The 13,633-nt window shown below is 41.4% G+C and overlaps 1 protein-coding gene across 1 annotated transcript in view; it reads right to left on the reverse strand.

Annotated features, from left to right (window-relative positions):
- Positions 1 to 13,633, reverse strand: part of FBN1 (fibrillin 1) — a 209,834-nt gene that overhangs the window by 50,904 nt on the left and 145,297 nt on the right. The window contains exons 33-35 of the mRNA XM_066592616.1: positions 4,214 to 4,336; positions 3,094 to 3,216; positions 2,548 to 2,673 (exon numbers count right to left, since the gene is read on the reverse strand). Of these exons, the coding sequence (XP_066448713.1) occupies positions 2,548 to 2,673; positions 3,094 to 3,216; positions 4,214 to 4,336 (372 nt within the window). The remainder of the gene's footprint in view (positions 1 to 2,547; positions 2,674 to 3,093; positions 3,217 to 4,213; positions 4,337 to 13,633) is intronic.

The following is a 13,633-nucleotide window of genomic DNA, read 5'->3' on the forward strand; positions in this document are numbered from 1 at the left end:
TCATGCATCCCTAAGGGCTCATGTCCACGGGCAAAATAGGATTTAGGATCCGCAGCGGATTTCCTGCATGCGGATCCGCATCCCATAGGGATGCATTGACCACCCGCGGGTAGATAAATACCCGCGGATCGTCAATAAAAGGGATTTTAAAAAAAATGGAGCATGGAAAAATCCGGACCATGCTCCATTTTCGTGCGGGTCTCCCGCGGGGACGGCTCCCGCGGGCTTCTATTGAAGCCTATGGAAGCCGTCCGGATCCGCGGGAGACCTAAAATAGGAATTTAAAGTATTTACCATCCGGCGCGGGCGGGGAAGGTCAGCTGTTCCTCACGGCCGCATCTTCCTTGCTTCGGCTCGGCGGATGTGCCCGGCGCATGCGCGCGGCACGTCGGCGACGTGCCGGCGACGTGCCGCCGGCGTCAGGAATTCATCCGCCGGCCGAAAATGAAGATCCGGCCGTGAGGAACAGCTGATCTTCTCCGCCCGCGCCGGATGGTAAATACTTTTAAATTCTTATTTTCGGCGCTCATGTCCGCGGGGCAGGAGGGACCCGCTGCAGATTCTCCATGGAGAATCTGCAGCGGATCTGATTTTCCCCGTGGACATGAGGCCTTACTAAATATGGAACACATATTCCGCAGCCAGGACTTTTACATAGCCCAATCATTGGGGACGGACATTCCTTCTAGTGCTTGTACAACCAGCAATAAGGTCTTGTAAAGGGGCCAGTGACCAGACTAAAGATCTTCAACAAGCTTACAAATGCTCGCTGATCAGCTATATATCGCCCATGTCAACAGAGAGATGTATAGCAGCCTATTAGCACAAACAATCATATTAACGATATTTCGTCTCCATGAGTATATTCCCGGTCAGTGCAAAAGAAATTAAAACAAGCGCCAATCAACAGGCGTGTTGATCAGCACTCATTACATCGGTGCAATAATTTTCCAAGTGTAAAAGGACCTTATGCCATATTGGGCTATTTTTTCATAATTTTTTTCCCCTAAACCTTTTTCCGTTTTTTTTGTTATACTAGGGGTAATGGCTTTTTTTTTTTAAACATTTTTTTTAATGTATAGGTTTTTATTTTTAAAATTATTATACTTATGTTGAAATAAATTTCAGGAATAGGTTTGACCATTTTGTTTCGAATGTTTTAATATATAATCTGTATAGTCTCAGATTAAAGAAAGGATATGGCGATCGTCTTTGTTGGTGTGAGCAGTGGGTTGTTATATATTTATTTATTTAGTTTTGGTTTTTTTTCTTTATTCTGTAACTTTTTTTTACTTATTTAGTTTATTTTTTTTAACATCTATGTTCCCTATCACATCATGTGAAACCTCTGGGGGACAGCTTACTCTGTCATTTTTTGTTTTTTAATTTCACACTTTTCCACTATACCTGGCGCATCCTAGAAGCACCATTTACAGGGGAAAACATGCCTCAAGTGTGAAAATAGACACTATGAGAGCTGTTCTGGGGTCTGCTAAGACCCTGCAGCTCTGACGCTATTTAAACTGTAAAAGAGAAGTTAGAAGCGGCTTCTGCTTTCTCCTTCGGTTTCTCCGCTCTGTCTGACAGTCAAGCATCTGGTCTGCTTCATTGCAGGATCAGAACCTTTAAACCCATGCCGTATTTTTACTATGGGGCGGAATTAAAGCCTGAGACCAAGCATTGGCTATTAATGGCACTTGGTCCTTAAGGAGTTTAATCATATAGATTAAGATACACTGCGGTGAGGGTCCTGCTCCAATGAGCTTACATACTACAGATAATGGGGTGATACAGAAGGTAAAGGGGCTGGAGATGGGCACGGTATGACGAGGTGGAGAATGTGGGATGCTATATACATAGACAATGGTCAAATTGAGCCATATAGGGGCCGAATTGGTATGACAGCAGGGGACGGTTGATTGTGGCTAGCAGGGACTGCTGTTAGCAAGGGCAGGGAGCATGTTATCAGGGGGAGTACAGAGGGGTTTGGTTTAGGAGATGTGGTATGCTTCCCTGAAAGGGTGTGTTTTTAGAGCACGCCTGAAGTGTGTCCGAGATTGCACGGATAGTTTTGGGTAGTGTGTTCCAGAGGACTGGTGCTGCTCTGGAGAAGTCTTGGAGGCAGAAATGAGAGGTTCGAGTTATAGGGGCATTTAATCTGATTTTGTTAGCGGAGTGGACGGCGCGGGCTGAGTGGTGGATTGAGATGAGGGAGGCAATGTAGGGCGGCACAGTGCTGTGGAGAGCTTTGTGGATGTGGGTGGCGGGTTTAAATTGAATTCTGTATTTGATGGGCAGCTAGTGCAGTGACTGGTACAGGACAGAGGCGTCCGAGTAGCAGCTGGACAGGAAAATGAGCCTGGCTGCCGCATTTAGGATGGATTGGAGGGGGGAGAGTCTGGCACGGGGAGGCCGATCAGCAGCGAGTTGTCCAAGCAAAATTAAAATTACAACTATGAAGGTCACAACTACTTGGAATATAACATTTTAACCAAAACAGACATTCTGTATTTCTTTGCACCCTGTGATACCTTTAGCACATCTTACCATCACATGTTTTCCCATCAGCGCTTGGTAAGAATCCCATGTCACAATCACAACGGTATCCTCCTGCAGTATTAAGACACTGACCACTTCCACATAGATTCACGTTTTCTGCGCATTCATCAATATCTGTTCAAAACAGCAGACAGTTTTATTAAATAAATGATTTCTTGGCATAATCTTGCAGTTCACAATGTGTTATTAAAGCTAAAATTTCTTTCTCTGTTGTTGTAATTATAAAGCTCCATTCTAACAAGGATGACCTATTCAATTGGCAGTAACACTACACAATCCGTCTACCAGACCATATTTTTAATGCCTTTGCTAATCTGCAGCAGTGATCTCACCATGAAAACAGGATCCACCATGGAAATGAAGATTTTAATAACAGTATGATAATATCAATTAGTTTATCTGATGTTAGGCTCTTTCCCACCACAGGACAAAAAGGTTAAAACGTCTTCTAACAACAATGGCTTCAGAAGTAAACTTCAATTTATGACTAACAATAGGAAATGGACCTCAATGGACCTACGATTACAGACTCACCTTTGCATTCAAATCCATCTCCAGTGTATCCTTCCTTGCACAGACATCGGTATGATCCCATGGTGTTCTTGCAATTTGCATCTGGACTACACAGATGGGTACCATTCGAACATTCATCAAGATCTACAAAAGAAAGAGTCAATTGGATTTACTATTCTGTTTTCAATAAGGAACACGACCCCAGGCTGACACCAAGACCACATCATGTCCCAGCACCGAATTACACAATATTTGTGTGGCCATCAATTATAATGGGACATAGGTTGTATTCCCACATTAAGGTTGTCCTCTAAGTAGTCATACTTCCTTTAAAAGGGGTTTAAAATAAAACATTTATCACCTATTCACAGAATAAGTGATAAAGGTAAGATCAATGTAGGCGCCATTGATGTGAATGGTTGAGTAACTCTTCAAGATGAGAATTCAACTTTAAAAGACAACTTTTTAGTACACGACGAATAAATAAAGCAGAATTTCCTCTATTACTGTCTGGCTTTCCTTAAGTGCTATTGTGTCTCATATTGTAAGCAACATTGTGAGAAATGTATAAAGTATTCCCATATATGTGTCTCTGGTGTAATTTCCTTACTCCTCTCACGCTGCTAGAAGCGCACAGAACGCGCTTCTATAAGGAGCCGATAGATTCCTATAGAAGCGTTCACATGGATGATTGTTAGGTGCGCGAAACTGCATGCACCTAACAAAGATAGAATATGTGAGTGCAAACTTGCATGTCGGCTTCGAGGTGCGGGAAAGATAGTACTATCTTTGCTGTGTGCCTTCAACAGGCTCCTTTGGGAGCCTTAAAAGCATGCAGCTCACACCTCGGATTATGTGAACGGGCGACTTCAAGTAGCTGGAAGCAGCCCGTTCATGCGATCTTTACAGCTCCTATAGCCGCAATGCTTTTTATGCTGCTAGCAGCGTGACAACTACATTTATCTGAAGAAGCCCAAAATCCTAGATATTTATATACAGCCCACCAGTCCCGAAGAGACAGGATAGGCAGATAAAACGTTTTTATGTACAAGTGTCCAGATTAATATGTCAGCTATGCAGAAAGTCCAGCTACCTAATGCTTCAGGATATTAGAGCATGTACTGCTGGGAGTATACCGCACCTGTGCACTTGATGCCATTTCCTACCCATCCAGGGTTGCAGCTACATTTAAAGCTTCCGGGGAGATTTGTGCACATGGCATGCCTGTCACAATTATGAGCCCCGACCTCGCATTCATTGACATCTGGTAAGAAAAGAAAACAGAAAAATATTCAAATCATATAAATATGTGATCGGAAGACATATACATATATTTGCTTAGTTAGTTACAAGTCATGCAGACAAATCACAACATTACAGAAGTCAATTTGGCCACATTGCGGCTCACAAGTTGCTGCAACCACAACCTGCAGATCACGAGAAATCCAGCTTTTTTTGAATTGCTTCAATCTGCAGTGTCAACTTTCGAGCCAAAACACTATCACATAAACGATTATTATGTTGTGCTTGACATTGCGATCTTTGGCAGCGTGACCTATGTTGAGGTCAAAGTTGACATATAGCCCTAGCCGAAACTTTGATTTAGCTTTGTAAATATGTGCGTTAATGTGTGATCAGATGTACAGTAGTTAATACTTGAATGACATTTTTAAGCATATTACATTGATGGCCTATCATTAGGATGAGTGTATAATTTGTGAGGGTCCCATCACTGAGAACTTTATCAATTCACATAATGAAGTGGTGCTCTATTGAAGACTGTGGTCCATTCACTGTAGTGCATGACACAGCGACATCCTCCATCTTACCAACATTGTGAACACCAGGTTCATACTGCCGGAACCACAGGTAGCATGGACCTAGGACAGGTATGTTCATTAGCCCCATGTATGTTCCATTGTGAAACATCACGATCTTTGAAGTGTGTTTATTCTAAAACGCCAAAGTGTTTCAGAAAAAAACCTACGCGGTAATGGGCATACCTGTCCCAGGTCCATGCTACCCGTGGTTCGGGCAGCATGTATCCAGTGAAAGAACCCCCTTATTCCTTGCCTATAACATACATAGTGTTAAAGGATAACTTCAGGCAAAACATTTGAATGGTGAACCCCTTTAAATATTGTGACATATTTGTAGGTCATGGAATGTCTTGTCCAAAGGGTCCATTTCGGGGATTATTTTAATGACAGATTGATTTTGAAGTTAAATTTAGTGCAGAAATGTTTTGTCATTTTATGGCATTTGCAAATCAAGAAGATAACTAAATTTGAGCCTAATGCAGTGAAACTCCATTATAGATTAAAAAATTGGAAGTTCTTCAAAATTAGTATCAAACAGTCCTTTAGAGGTCATCAGCCTTTGAAAATTTGTGAACCATTTCCAAGTATGACAGATGGTACTAAGCTGTGCTCAGTTGTGAGAAAATATGTATTATAGACCTGAGAGAATGATAAGGCTTTTAGCCTGGTGTTAAAGGGGTTTGAAAAGTTTTGCACACTTCTATAATATTTTGTGTGAATTTCCCATACCTTCTGAGGTCTCTGCTTGTGGTCACTGAATGGGAGCTATCATTGATTACTTCCAGAGCATGTGATGCTTGCACAAGGCTTAGTGTACTACAATTAAACACTACTTGGGGATACACTGTTTAACAGAACAAAATTGATGTTGACAGAGTTTTAAACCACTCATGGAGACCAATTAGACTCATCTGAAACCGTGATTTTGTTTTCTATGAAGGCGGAGGTTTTTTAGTATATATTACAAGGCTGATTACAAGCAAGCATCCTGAGTGATTCATACACTCCAGGAAATCCTATAGGCATCTACTGGTATGCATGTCTAAAAGATAAGGATATGATAAGGCAATCTCCCACCATTGGGTTGTGATGTGTTGTTTGCTCCCTTATATGCATTAAATTACAGTCTTGTGTAATAAACAAGTAATATTACAGAGAGTTAAAGCTAATGACTTCCCAACACAGCATAGCTGCCCCTCACTGATCCTTTGTACTCTCAGCTAAGATATATCTTTTCCCACAGAGCTTGAGCAGCTTGAGAAATTGATATTTTGTTCATTGTCCTGCTTGTGGAATGTGGAACATGTCATATTTATAAAGACACAAGGAAAGAATTGCATGAAGATATATTGAGATCTTTGTAAGAGTCCAGGGAGCTCGAGGAGATTCCTGTACTAGCTAAGAAAATAAACACTACACATATTCTGGCAAGTGTCTTTAAAGGAAACTAGACACAACTGACTAATCCCCCAAGTACAGACAGTACAGATTGTACTCTACCTGTGCAGCCTATTTACACACAGGAGCAAGAAGGTCTGCAATTTTGGACCATCAAACCAACGCTATTTTTACTGCGCATGTGTGTGCGTTTTTGGGGTAGATGCGAGTTTTTATGTTTTATGTTTATTTTTTTACACTCCTATAGAATGTCATAGGCGTTTTTAGTCTGTGGTAAAGGCCAAAATAAGACATGCCGTGATTGTTTTCTTACGCATGTCAAAAACGAATGTCTGAATATACTAATTTAATCCAATGGGTTAAAAGTATGGACTGAATACAGACAGAAAATATGCTGCGTGAACAGGCTCTAAGGCCTCCTGCACACTGGCTCTGCTAGTAGCGGCGTCCGAGTGTACCTGGTCTGTCGCCGGGTAATTTGTACTGCGGGTGGACCCAGTGGCTCCCCGTCGCACATGCGCAGTACAGACTCCCCCCCCCCCGTGCGTGCGCATCGTCGCCTAGAGGATGGGCCACGGGTCAATGGAAGCCATCTGCACGGATTCCGTGAAAAAAATAGAGCATGCTGTGACTTTTCCTCCACTTGCGGAAACCGCAATTGGTTTCCGCAAGTTTGGAGGAAGAATCAATTTCTTGCAATCAGTTACTTGCTGCGGATCCACGGTGCGGACGCCTGCTGCGGATTCTGCAGCAAATATCCACCCATGGGCAGCAGGCCTTACTTCTACTAGATCCTATCTAAAGGTACCTTTACATGAGAGGACTATCGTTGAATAATCGCTCAAAATAGAGAATTCAAAAGATAACTGTTCAGTGTAAACATGGCCACCGACAGGGTGATGAACGATAGTTGCTCCATGTATTGGTACCTTTTATCATACTTATTGGTAATAAGAAATGCTAATATGAAGAGAATACTCATAGATGATGACAATAAGGTCATGTGTAACATTAGTAGCAGAAATACTAACAATACCTGCCAGAGATATCAAGAATAATAATCAACTATCTACAATCCATCTACCCTGTCCATACGAGCCTGGCTAGGAGTACTAGCCCAAATTGCTTATACTTTGTATATTGTAATTTCCCTTATTAACTGGTGTATATTTGATTATTTAGTTAATAATATTAATGTGCAGTAGAAGGCATCTGAAAAAGGAAATTAACGCTAGACGTTAAAGTATTGCCAACAAATATTGAGGGTTGTGGTGATTTGCTCTGTGGTTTGGTCAAAACCATAATAGAATGTTTATTAGAATTGATCCAAAGTCATTCTTCCCAGGGAAATTTTTATTCGTGCAAATCTTGGCACAGTGAATAGATTTCAGATTGATCTCCTGCCTAACTGTCAGTTACCCAAGTACAAACTCTGTGGGAACTATTTAGCTTAGGAAATGCAACTGTGCGTAAAGTTTGCAGTCAGAGAAAGGGAAATTTTTGCAAAATGCAGAAACACCAGTTTACAACAATTCAGTAAAATTCAGATTCTCCAATGACTGGATAAAAATCTTAAAAAGTAGCTATCCTGGTGATCAGTTGATCGCAAAAGGTCTGACACCTTTGCGATCAACCTCTGAAACCTGTTTGATTGCAGGAGCAGAGGCTTTAAATCCGCACCGTACTTCTGCTATTGGCCGGGATTAAAGTCCAGGACCAAGCACTGTATATTTACCGCGCTTGGTCCTTAAAAGGGTTAATATACAGCTTTTTCAATGTGAAGTTCTTTAACGTGACCCTCTAGTCCCAGGATGGGGCTATATTAACTGTCGTTGTTCTCTGCTGATGTCCCTCTTCTCCACTGTTTCTTGGTCCCATTTTCGGCCGTCCAAGATGTCCGAACAAAGTTTCTAACCATCTAAAGTACACTGCCCTGATTGGCTTATGTTGATCGCATGAGCAACACTGGCCAATCAGAGAGCAATAATAGCGCATCAGTAGTATAACACTGTGGGGGTTCAGTAGTCTGAAGATTGTGTTGGCCTTCTAAGACGACCAAAGACAGGGCCCAGAACTATTGGATCAGATGGACATTGGCAGAGAAATACAGCACCAAGTAATATACCCCCTCTAGTCCCAGGTCAAAATGCAATAGAAGTGTTACTTTTAATTCAGAGTAAACCTCAAAATAAACACACAAAAAAACAAGAACAAAATTGCTGGGGATGTATCTCCACTTCCCCGATAAATAAAAAAATGAATAAAAGTTAATAAATAAATTACAGTACTGTGCATAAGATTTAGACAGGTGTGGAAAAAATGCTGTAAAGTAAGAATGCTTTCAAAAATATAAGTGTTAACAGTTCATTTTTGTCAAATAACAAAATGCAAAGTAAATGAACAAAATAGCAATTTAAGTCAAATCAATATTTGGTCTGACCGCCCTTTGCCTTCCAAACAGCATCAATTCTTTTAGGTAGACTTGCACACAGTTTTAAAGGAACTCGGTAGGAAGCTCGCTCCAAATATCCAAGGCCACTCTCACACAGGCATTTTTTTTATATACGCTGTACTGATTTTCCATTCATTTCAATGGGGTTTCCCAGACAAGCATGTTAGCGAGGCATTTCTAATGCGCGCTAAAACGAATGCTGTATGGTCTATTTTCATGCGTTCAGCACCACATGACCCATTGCAATGATGGAGTGTGTTAAAATTGCTGTCAAACGCGTTTAAAAAAGGCCGTTCTAAAATGTTGCATTTAAAAACACGGTATTTTTACAAAAGCCTGTGTGAGAGTGTCCTTATGGATCTAATCGCAGACTTAGTCTTGTTTCTATGTCGAATGTATTGCTTTTTGGCTGCAATTCTTTAATTAAGATTACTTCTGACCAGACTTGTCTGAACAGTAGATGGGTATACCTGACTCTCACTGGTTTCTGCCAGTTTTGAGCTGGATGGCACTGCTGGACCTGTTAAGATTTTGAAGGTAAGTAAGCATAATGTGTCTGTAAGCTGATTCCTTGGCTGACTGCTGCGTCTAAGGTCATCAACGTTGGGCATCTCTTTGTGCTTCTTCAAAAGAGCTTAAACACCACATCTTGAAACCCCAGCCTGTTTTGAAATTTTGGCCCGAGACAAACCTTGCTGATGCAGTATAACTACATTGTGCCTTGTTGTGATGCTCAGTCTTGCCATGGTATATGACCTGTAACAGGACGCTGTCTTCCACAACCTCTCCTTCGTAGCAGAGTTTGGCTGTTACGCACTTAAAGTCTCCTACACAGCTGTTTCTGTTTTAGTTAATGAATTTGTTCCATCCTACATATGAATGTGATAGTTATCACCTGTTTTGTATAATTGGTAAATCATACACCTGACTATAATCCTACAAAATCCCTGACTTTGGACAAGCACACCCATAAGAACTGATGGTGTTTTTAAGAGGAAAGGTGATCACACCAAATATTGATTTGATTTAGATTTGTCTTGTGTTCATATTGTTAGCTGACAAAAATAAACTAACACTTTTATTTTTGAACGGATTCTTACTTTTCCGCATTTTTTCCACACCTGTTTAAAACTTTTGAACTGTACTATGTATGTACTCCAAAAGGATGCCATTGAAAAATAAAACTCAGCCATCAAGCAATGAGCCCTTGTAAGGCTTCAGTACATTGACAGAAAAACAAGAAAGTTATTGCTCTTGGAATGTGACTAAAAACTTGCTTGGTTCTTAAAGGAATTGGCCACTTTCTATTTTTCAAAATGTGCTGAAAACAGTGCAGTAGGTCAGTAACTAATATAATGAGATTTGTAGATTAGTGATATAATCTGATTAGTACATCTGAGTTGATTTCTTCATTTGTAAAGCCACGCTCCCTTGTTCAGTACAATCTTCTTCACTGTCATCAGAGAACTTCTATCCAAAGCATGACCACTGCTAGAGGGACATGTGACCTGACATGGTCAGATTCCCTTGCCATATACAGTATAGTGTTATTCAATTTAGGCCAATGATAGATGTGCCAAGTCATATGTGCACATGCTCCAAAGTACTACACTGTGCACCGGAACCAAGCCCAGATAGAGTGGAGGAGGATGAGTGATGTATTTGGTCACATGACCTTCCATAAGCAGCCATGTTTTGTACAAGAGTGCTACAGTATCAGGTCAGGACAAGGAGGTTGGCTGAGTGGGGCACATGTCTTCATAAGTACAGAAGAACAGCAATTTAATAAAGGCTATAATAGTACACTCAAAAAAAAACCATTTTGTATTAAGTATAAAGTGGGCAACCCCTTTAACCCCTTGAGTGGCACGCCCGGAAATTTTCCGGGAGGAGCTCCACTGCTCATAGTGACATAGCCCGGAAGATTTCCGGGCTATGTATCACTATGGGAGCTGCAGAGCACAATGCCACAAGCTGTGACAGTGTGCTCTGCCTGCACAGACCCACACAGAGCAGTGCAAGGGCTTTGAAAAACCAGCAGAAGATATTGCCGATATGTCGGCAACCTCCTGCTTTGTTTACAGGTTGCCATAGAGACCATCGGCTTGTCAGAAGCAAGCCGATGGTCTCTGTGGCAGGGAGAGCTGGTTGTTAGCTGTCAGAGGACAGCTAGGTACTAGCTCTTACAGCAGAAATCAGAGAAAACCTCCGATCTCTGCTGTGTTAACCCTTTACATGCTGCAGTCTATGTGACTGCAGCATGTAAAGGGCTGTCACTGCAGCATGTAAAGGGCTGTCACCATCGGACCCCTGGAATGTGATCAGGGGTCCTGATGAGTCCCTGTGGAAGTCCCCTAAAGGGACAAAAAAAAAAAAAAGGTAAAAATTAAAAAAAAAAATAAAAACACTTGTCTCCCTTTACTTTGTAAAAAATCAAAAATACAGTCACACATGTGGTATCCATGCGTCATAATGACCCAGAGAAGGAAGTTAATACATTATTTAACCCCTTAATGACATGGCCCCTTTTTTTCTTTTTTCCCCATTTCTTTTTTTCCTCCCCCCTGTTTAAAACAAATCACAACTTGTCCCGCAAAAAACAAGCCCTTATATGGCAATGTCAATGGAAAAATGAAAAAGTTATAGCTCTTGAGACACAACTGCAAAATTAGTTGAAATTCAATGATTAGACCATTTTAAAAAACCTGCCCTGGTGGGCACGACAGGGTGGTAGGAAACCCGCCACTCAAGGGGTTAATCTTCCAGAGATTATGAGATCACATTTTAGCTATCGCTCTCCCAATACTGAGTGAAATTGCACTAGATAAGATGCTTGACAAAATGCCATTACATCAGGTCAGTCACTGGCATCAAGATTATGCACAATGTTTGTAGAGGTCGAATATTTCAGCTGACTTCATCTAATGTGTATAGACAGGTTTAGTAGAGAAATACGGAAAGTAAAGATTTAAAAGCATTCAACATTTCCTATAGTCCAATGGGATATTATAAAACCCTCCTATTCCATTATCCATAGTAACACTGTGGCAGATTTACAAATGTAATTGCACCAAGACCTTGTCACAAAATTTCATTGCACCAAGTTTTAGACCTATAGATGAAGCAAATGCACCAAAAAGAATAGTCTATTGCAACTTGCTACACAAAGGGCCATAGCTTAAGGGAAAGGGGCATAGCTAAGCCTTGAAGATGGCAAGGCTTGAATGAAGCAACCTGCACCAAATTGTGCCAAAATGTTGGTTGAAACTAAGCCAATCAATAGATATTATAAAGTTTGATAAAAGTGTCAAAAATTCACCAGATTTACCGTGTTTCCCCAAATATAAGACACCCCCGATAGTAAGGCATAGTAAAGTGTGCAGGCAAGTCAAGAGGCCTGTCCCCTGCTGCCATCCCCGCTGTCTCCTATCTCCAGATGTATAGGTAGATCTGCAGACAGTCTGCTGTTATCCTGTCCCTGATGTGCTGTACGAGTGTGCTGTTGTGAGCTCCCCTTGCTGGCTGGAAAAGTCCATACTGTACGTTCTTTATAGCCCTTATTTTTTTATGGCTCTGTGTGTGAGTCAGGCAACCTGTGTGTGATTCTTAAGGCTGGGTTCTCACAGAGCGTATTTCCAGGGGAAATCTCGCAGTTTGGCCACAGCGATAAACAGCGAGATTTCCGCCGCTTGTTTTGAAGCGACCTGGCTGCACGCTTTTCCGTTTCTGTGGCCGGTGAATCCGCACCACAACACCGGCTTCTCCCAGCTTTGCCGTGACAGATTTGCTGTCCCATTATGGACGAGATTTCTGAGAAATTTCGTCCAGAAAGCTGACCAATTGAGGAATTAGTGGCCACAGACGGATTTGCCGCGGCAAAATAAGACACCCCCTGAAAATAAGACGTAGCGCATAATTGGGAGCAAAAATTAATATAAGACACGTCTTATTTTCGGGGAAACAGGGTATCATCAAGAAGTAGCTGCTGTGATAGATCTAGATTACTAACTAACTATTAGGTAGGATTAGTAAATCTGCCCCAATGTATTTTTTATTGTTATAAATAGTTGCACTAGTCATAACTAGTAATCAATTACTATTTTGTAACTTTACTTCTTCCTTCAGTGAAAGGAACCATATAGCTCTTTATGCTTCTCTACATGTACTTTCCAGCAGGGGCGTGACTATAGGGGATGCGGTTGCACCCGGGCCCAGGAACCTTAGGGGGCCCATAAGGCCTCTCTTCTCCATATAGGGAGCCCAGTACTATGAATAAAGCATTATAGTTGGGGGCCCTGTTACAGGTTTTGCATTGGGGCCCAGAAGCTTTAACTTATGCTTCTGCCTTCCAGCTATTATTATACGCTCTAATAGGGATTGTTATTAGTGGCAAACTATTAAATCACAAACTAGCAATTAGCAATTACCAAGGCTTTATGGCTCGTTGTCATATTTTATATTTTTCCATAGGGATCTCATGGTCTCAGTACTGCAGGCATTCCATCTGTTACAGAGGTAACAGCAAAACTTTCTTTCTGAACTCTCCTCTAAAATCTACTTAGGGAAAAAAAAAGCTTTGTGTGGGTTGGGAATGTGCTGTATGATAGTGGGTGGACGCTGAAACTGAGTGATTAGGAAAATAAAGCATGTTTATTTGTGAACATGGAAACAATCCACAATGACAGGGGAGCTGAAATATTTAGGCTAAACCTAAAGAAGCTCAAAGGACAATAACAACAGAACCGTTGGGCAAATTTCTAAAATAGTAAGGTTTCTACTAATTAAGGGTGCCTACCCACTAGAGTTTTTTTTCCCTGCGAAATGTGCAGAATTTTTTTCCCTGCAGGGGTCTATGGGACTTGTAATGTTAAAATCGCGATCGCGCAAAATC

This window comes from Eleutherodactylus coqui, chromosome 2, assembly GCF_035609145.1.
Source record: "Eleutherodactylus coqui strain aEleCoq1 chromosome 2, aEleCoq1.hap1, whole genome shotgun sequence".
Taxonomy (NCBI): Eukaryota; Metazoa; Chordata; class Amphibia; order Anura; family Eleutherodactylidae; genus Eleutherodactylus; species Eleutherodactylus coqui.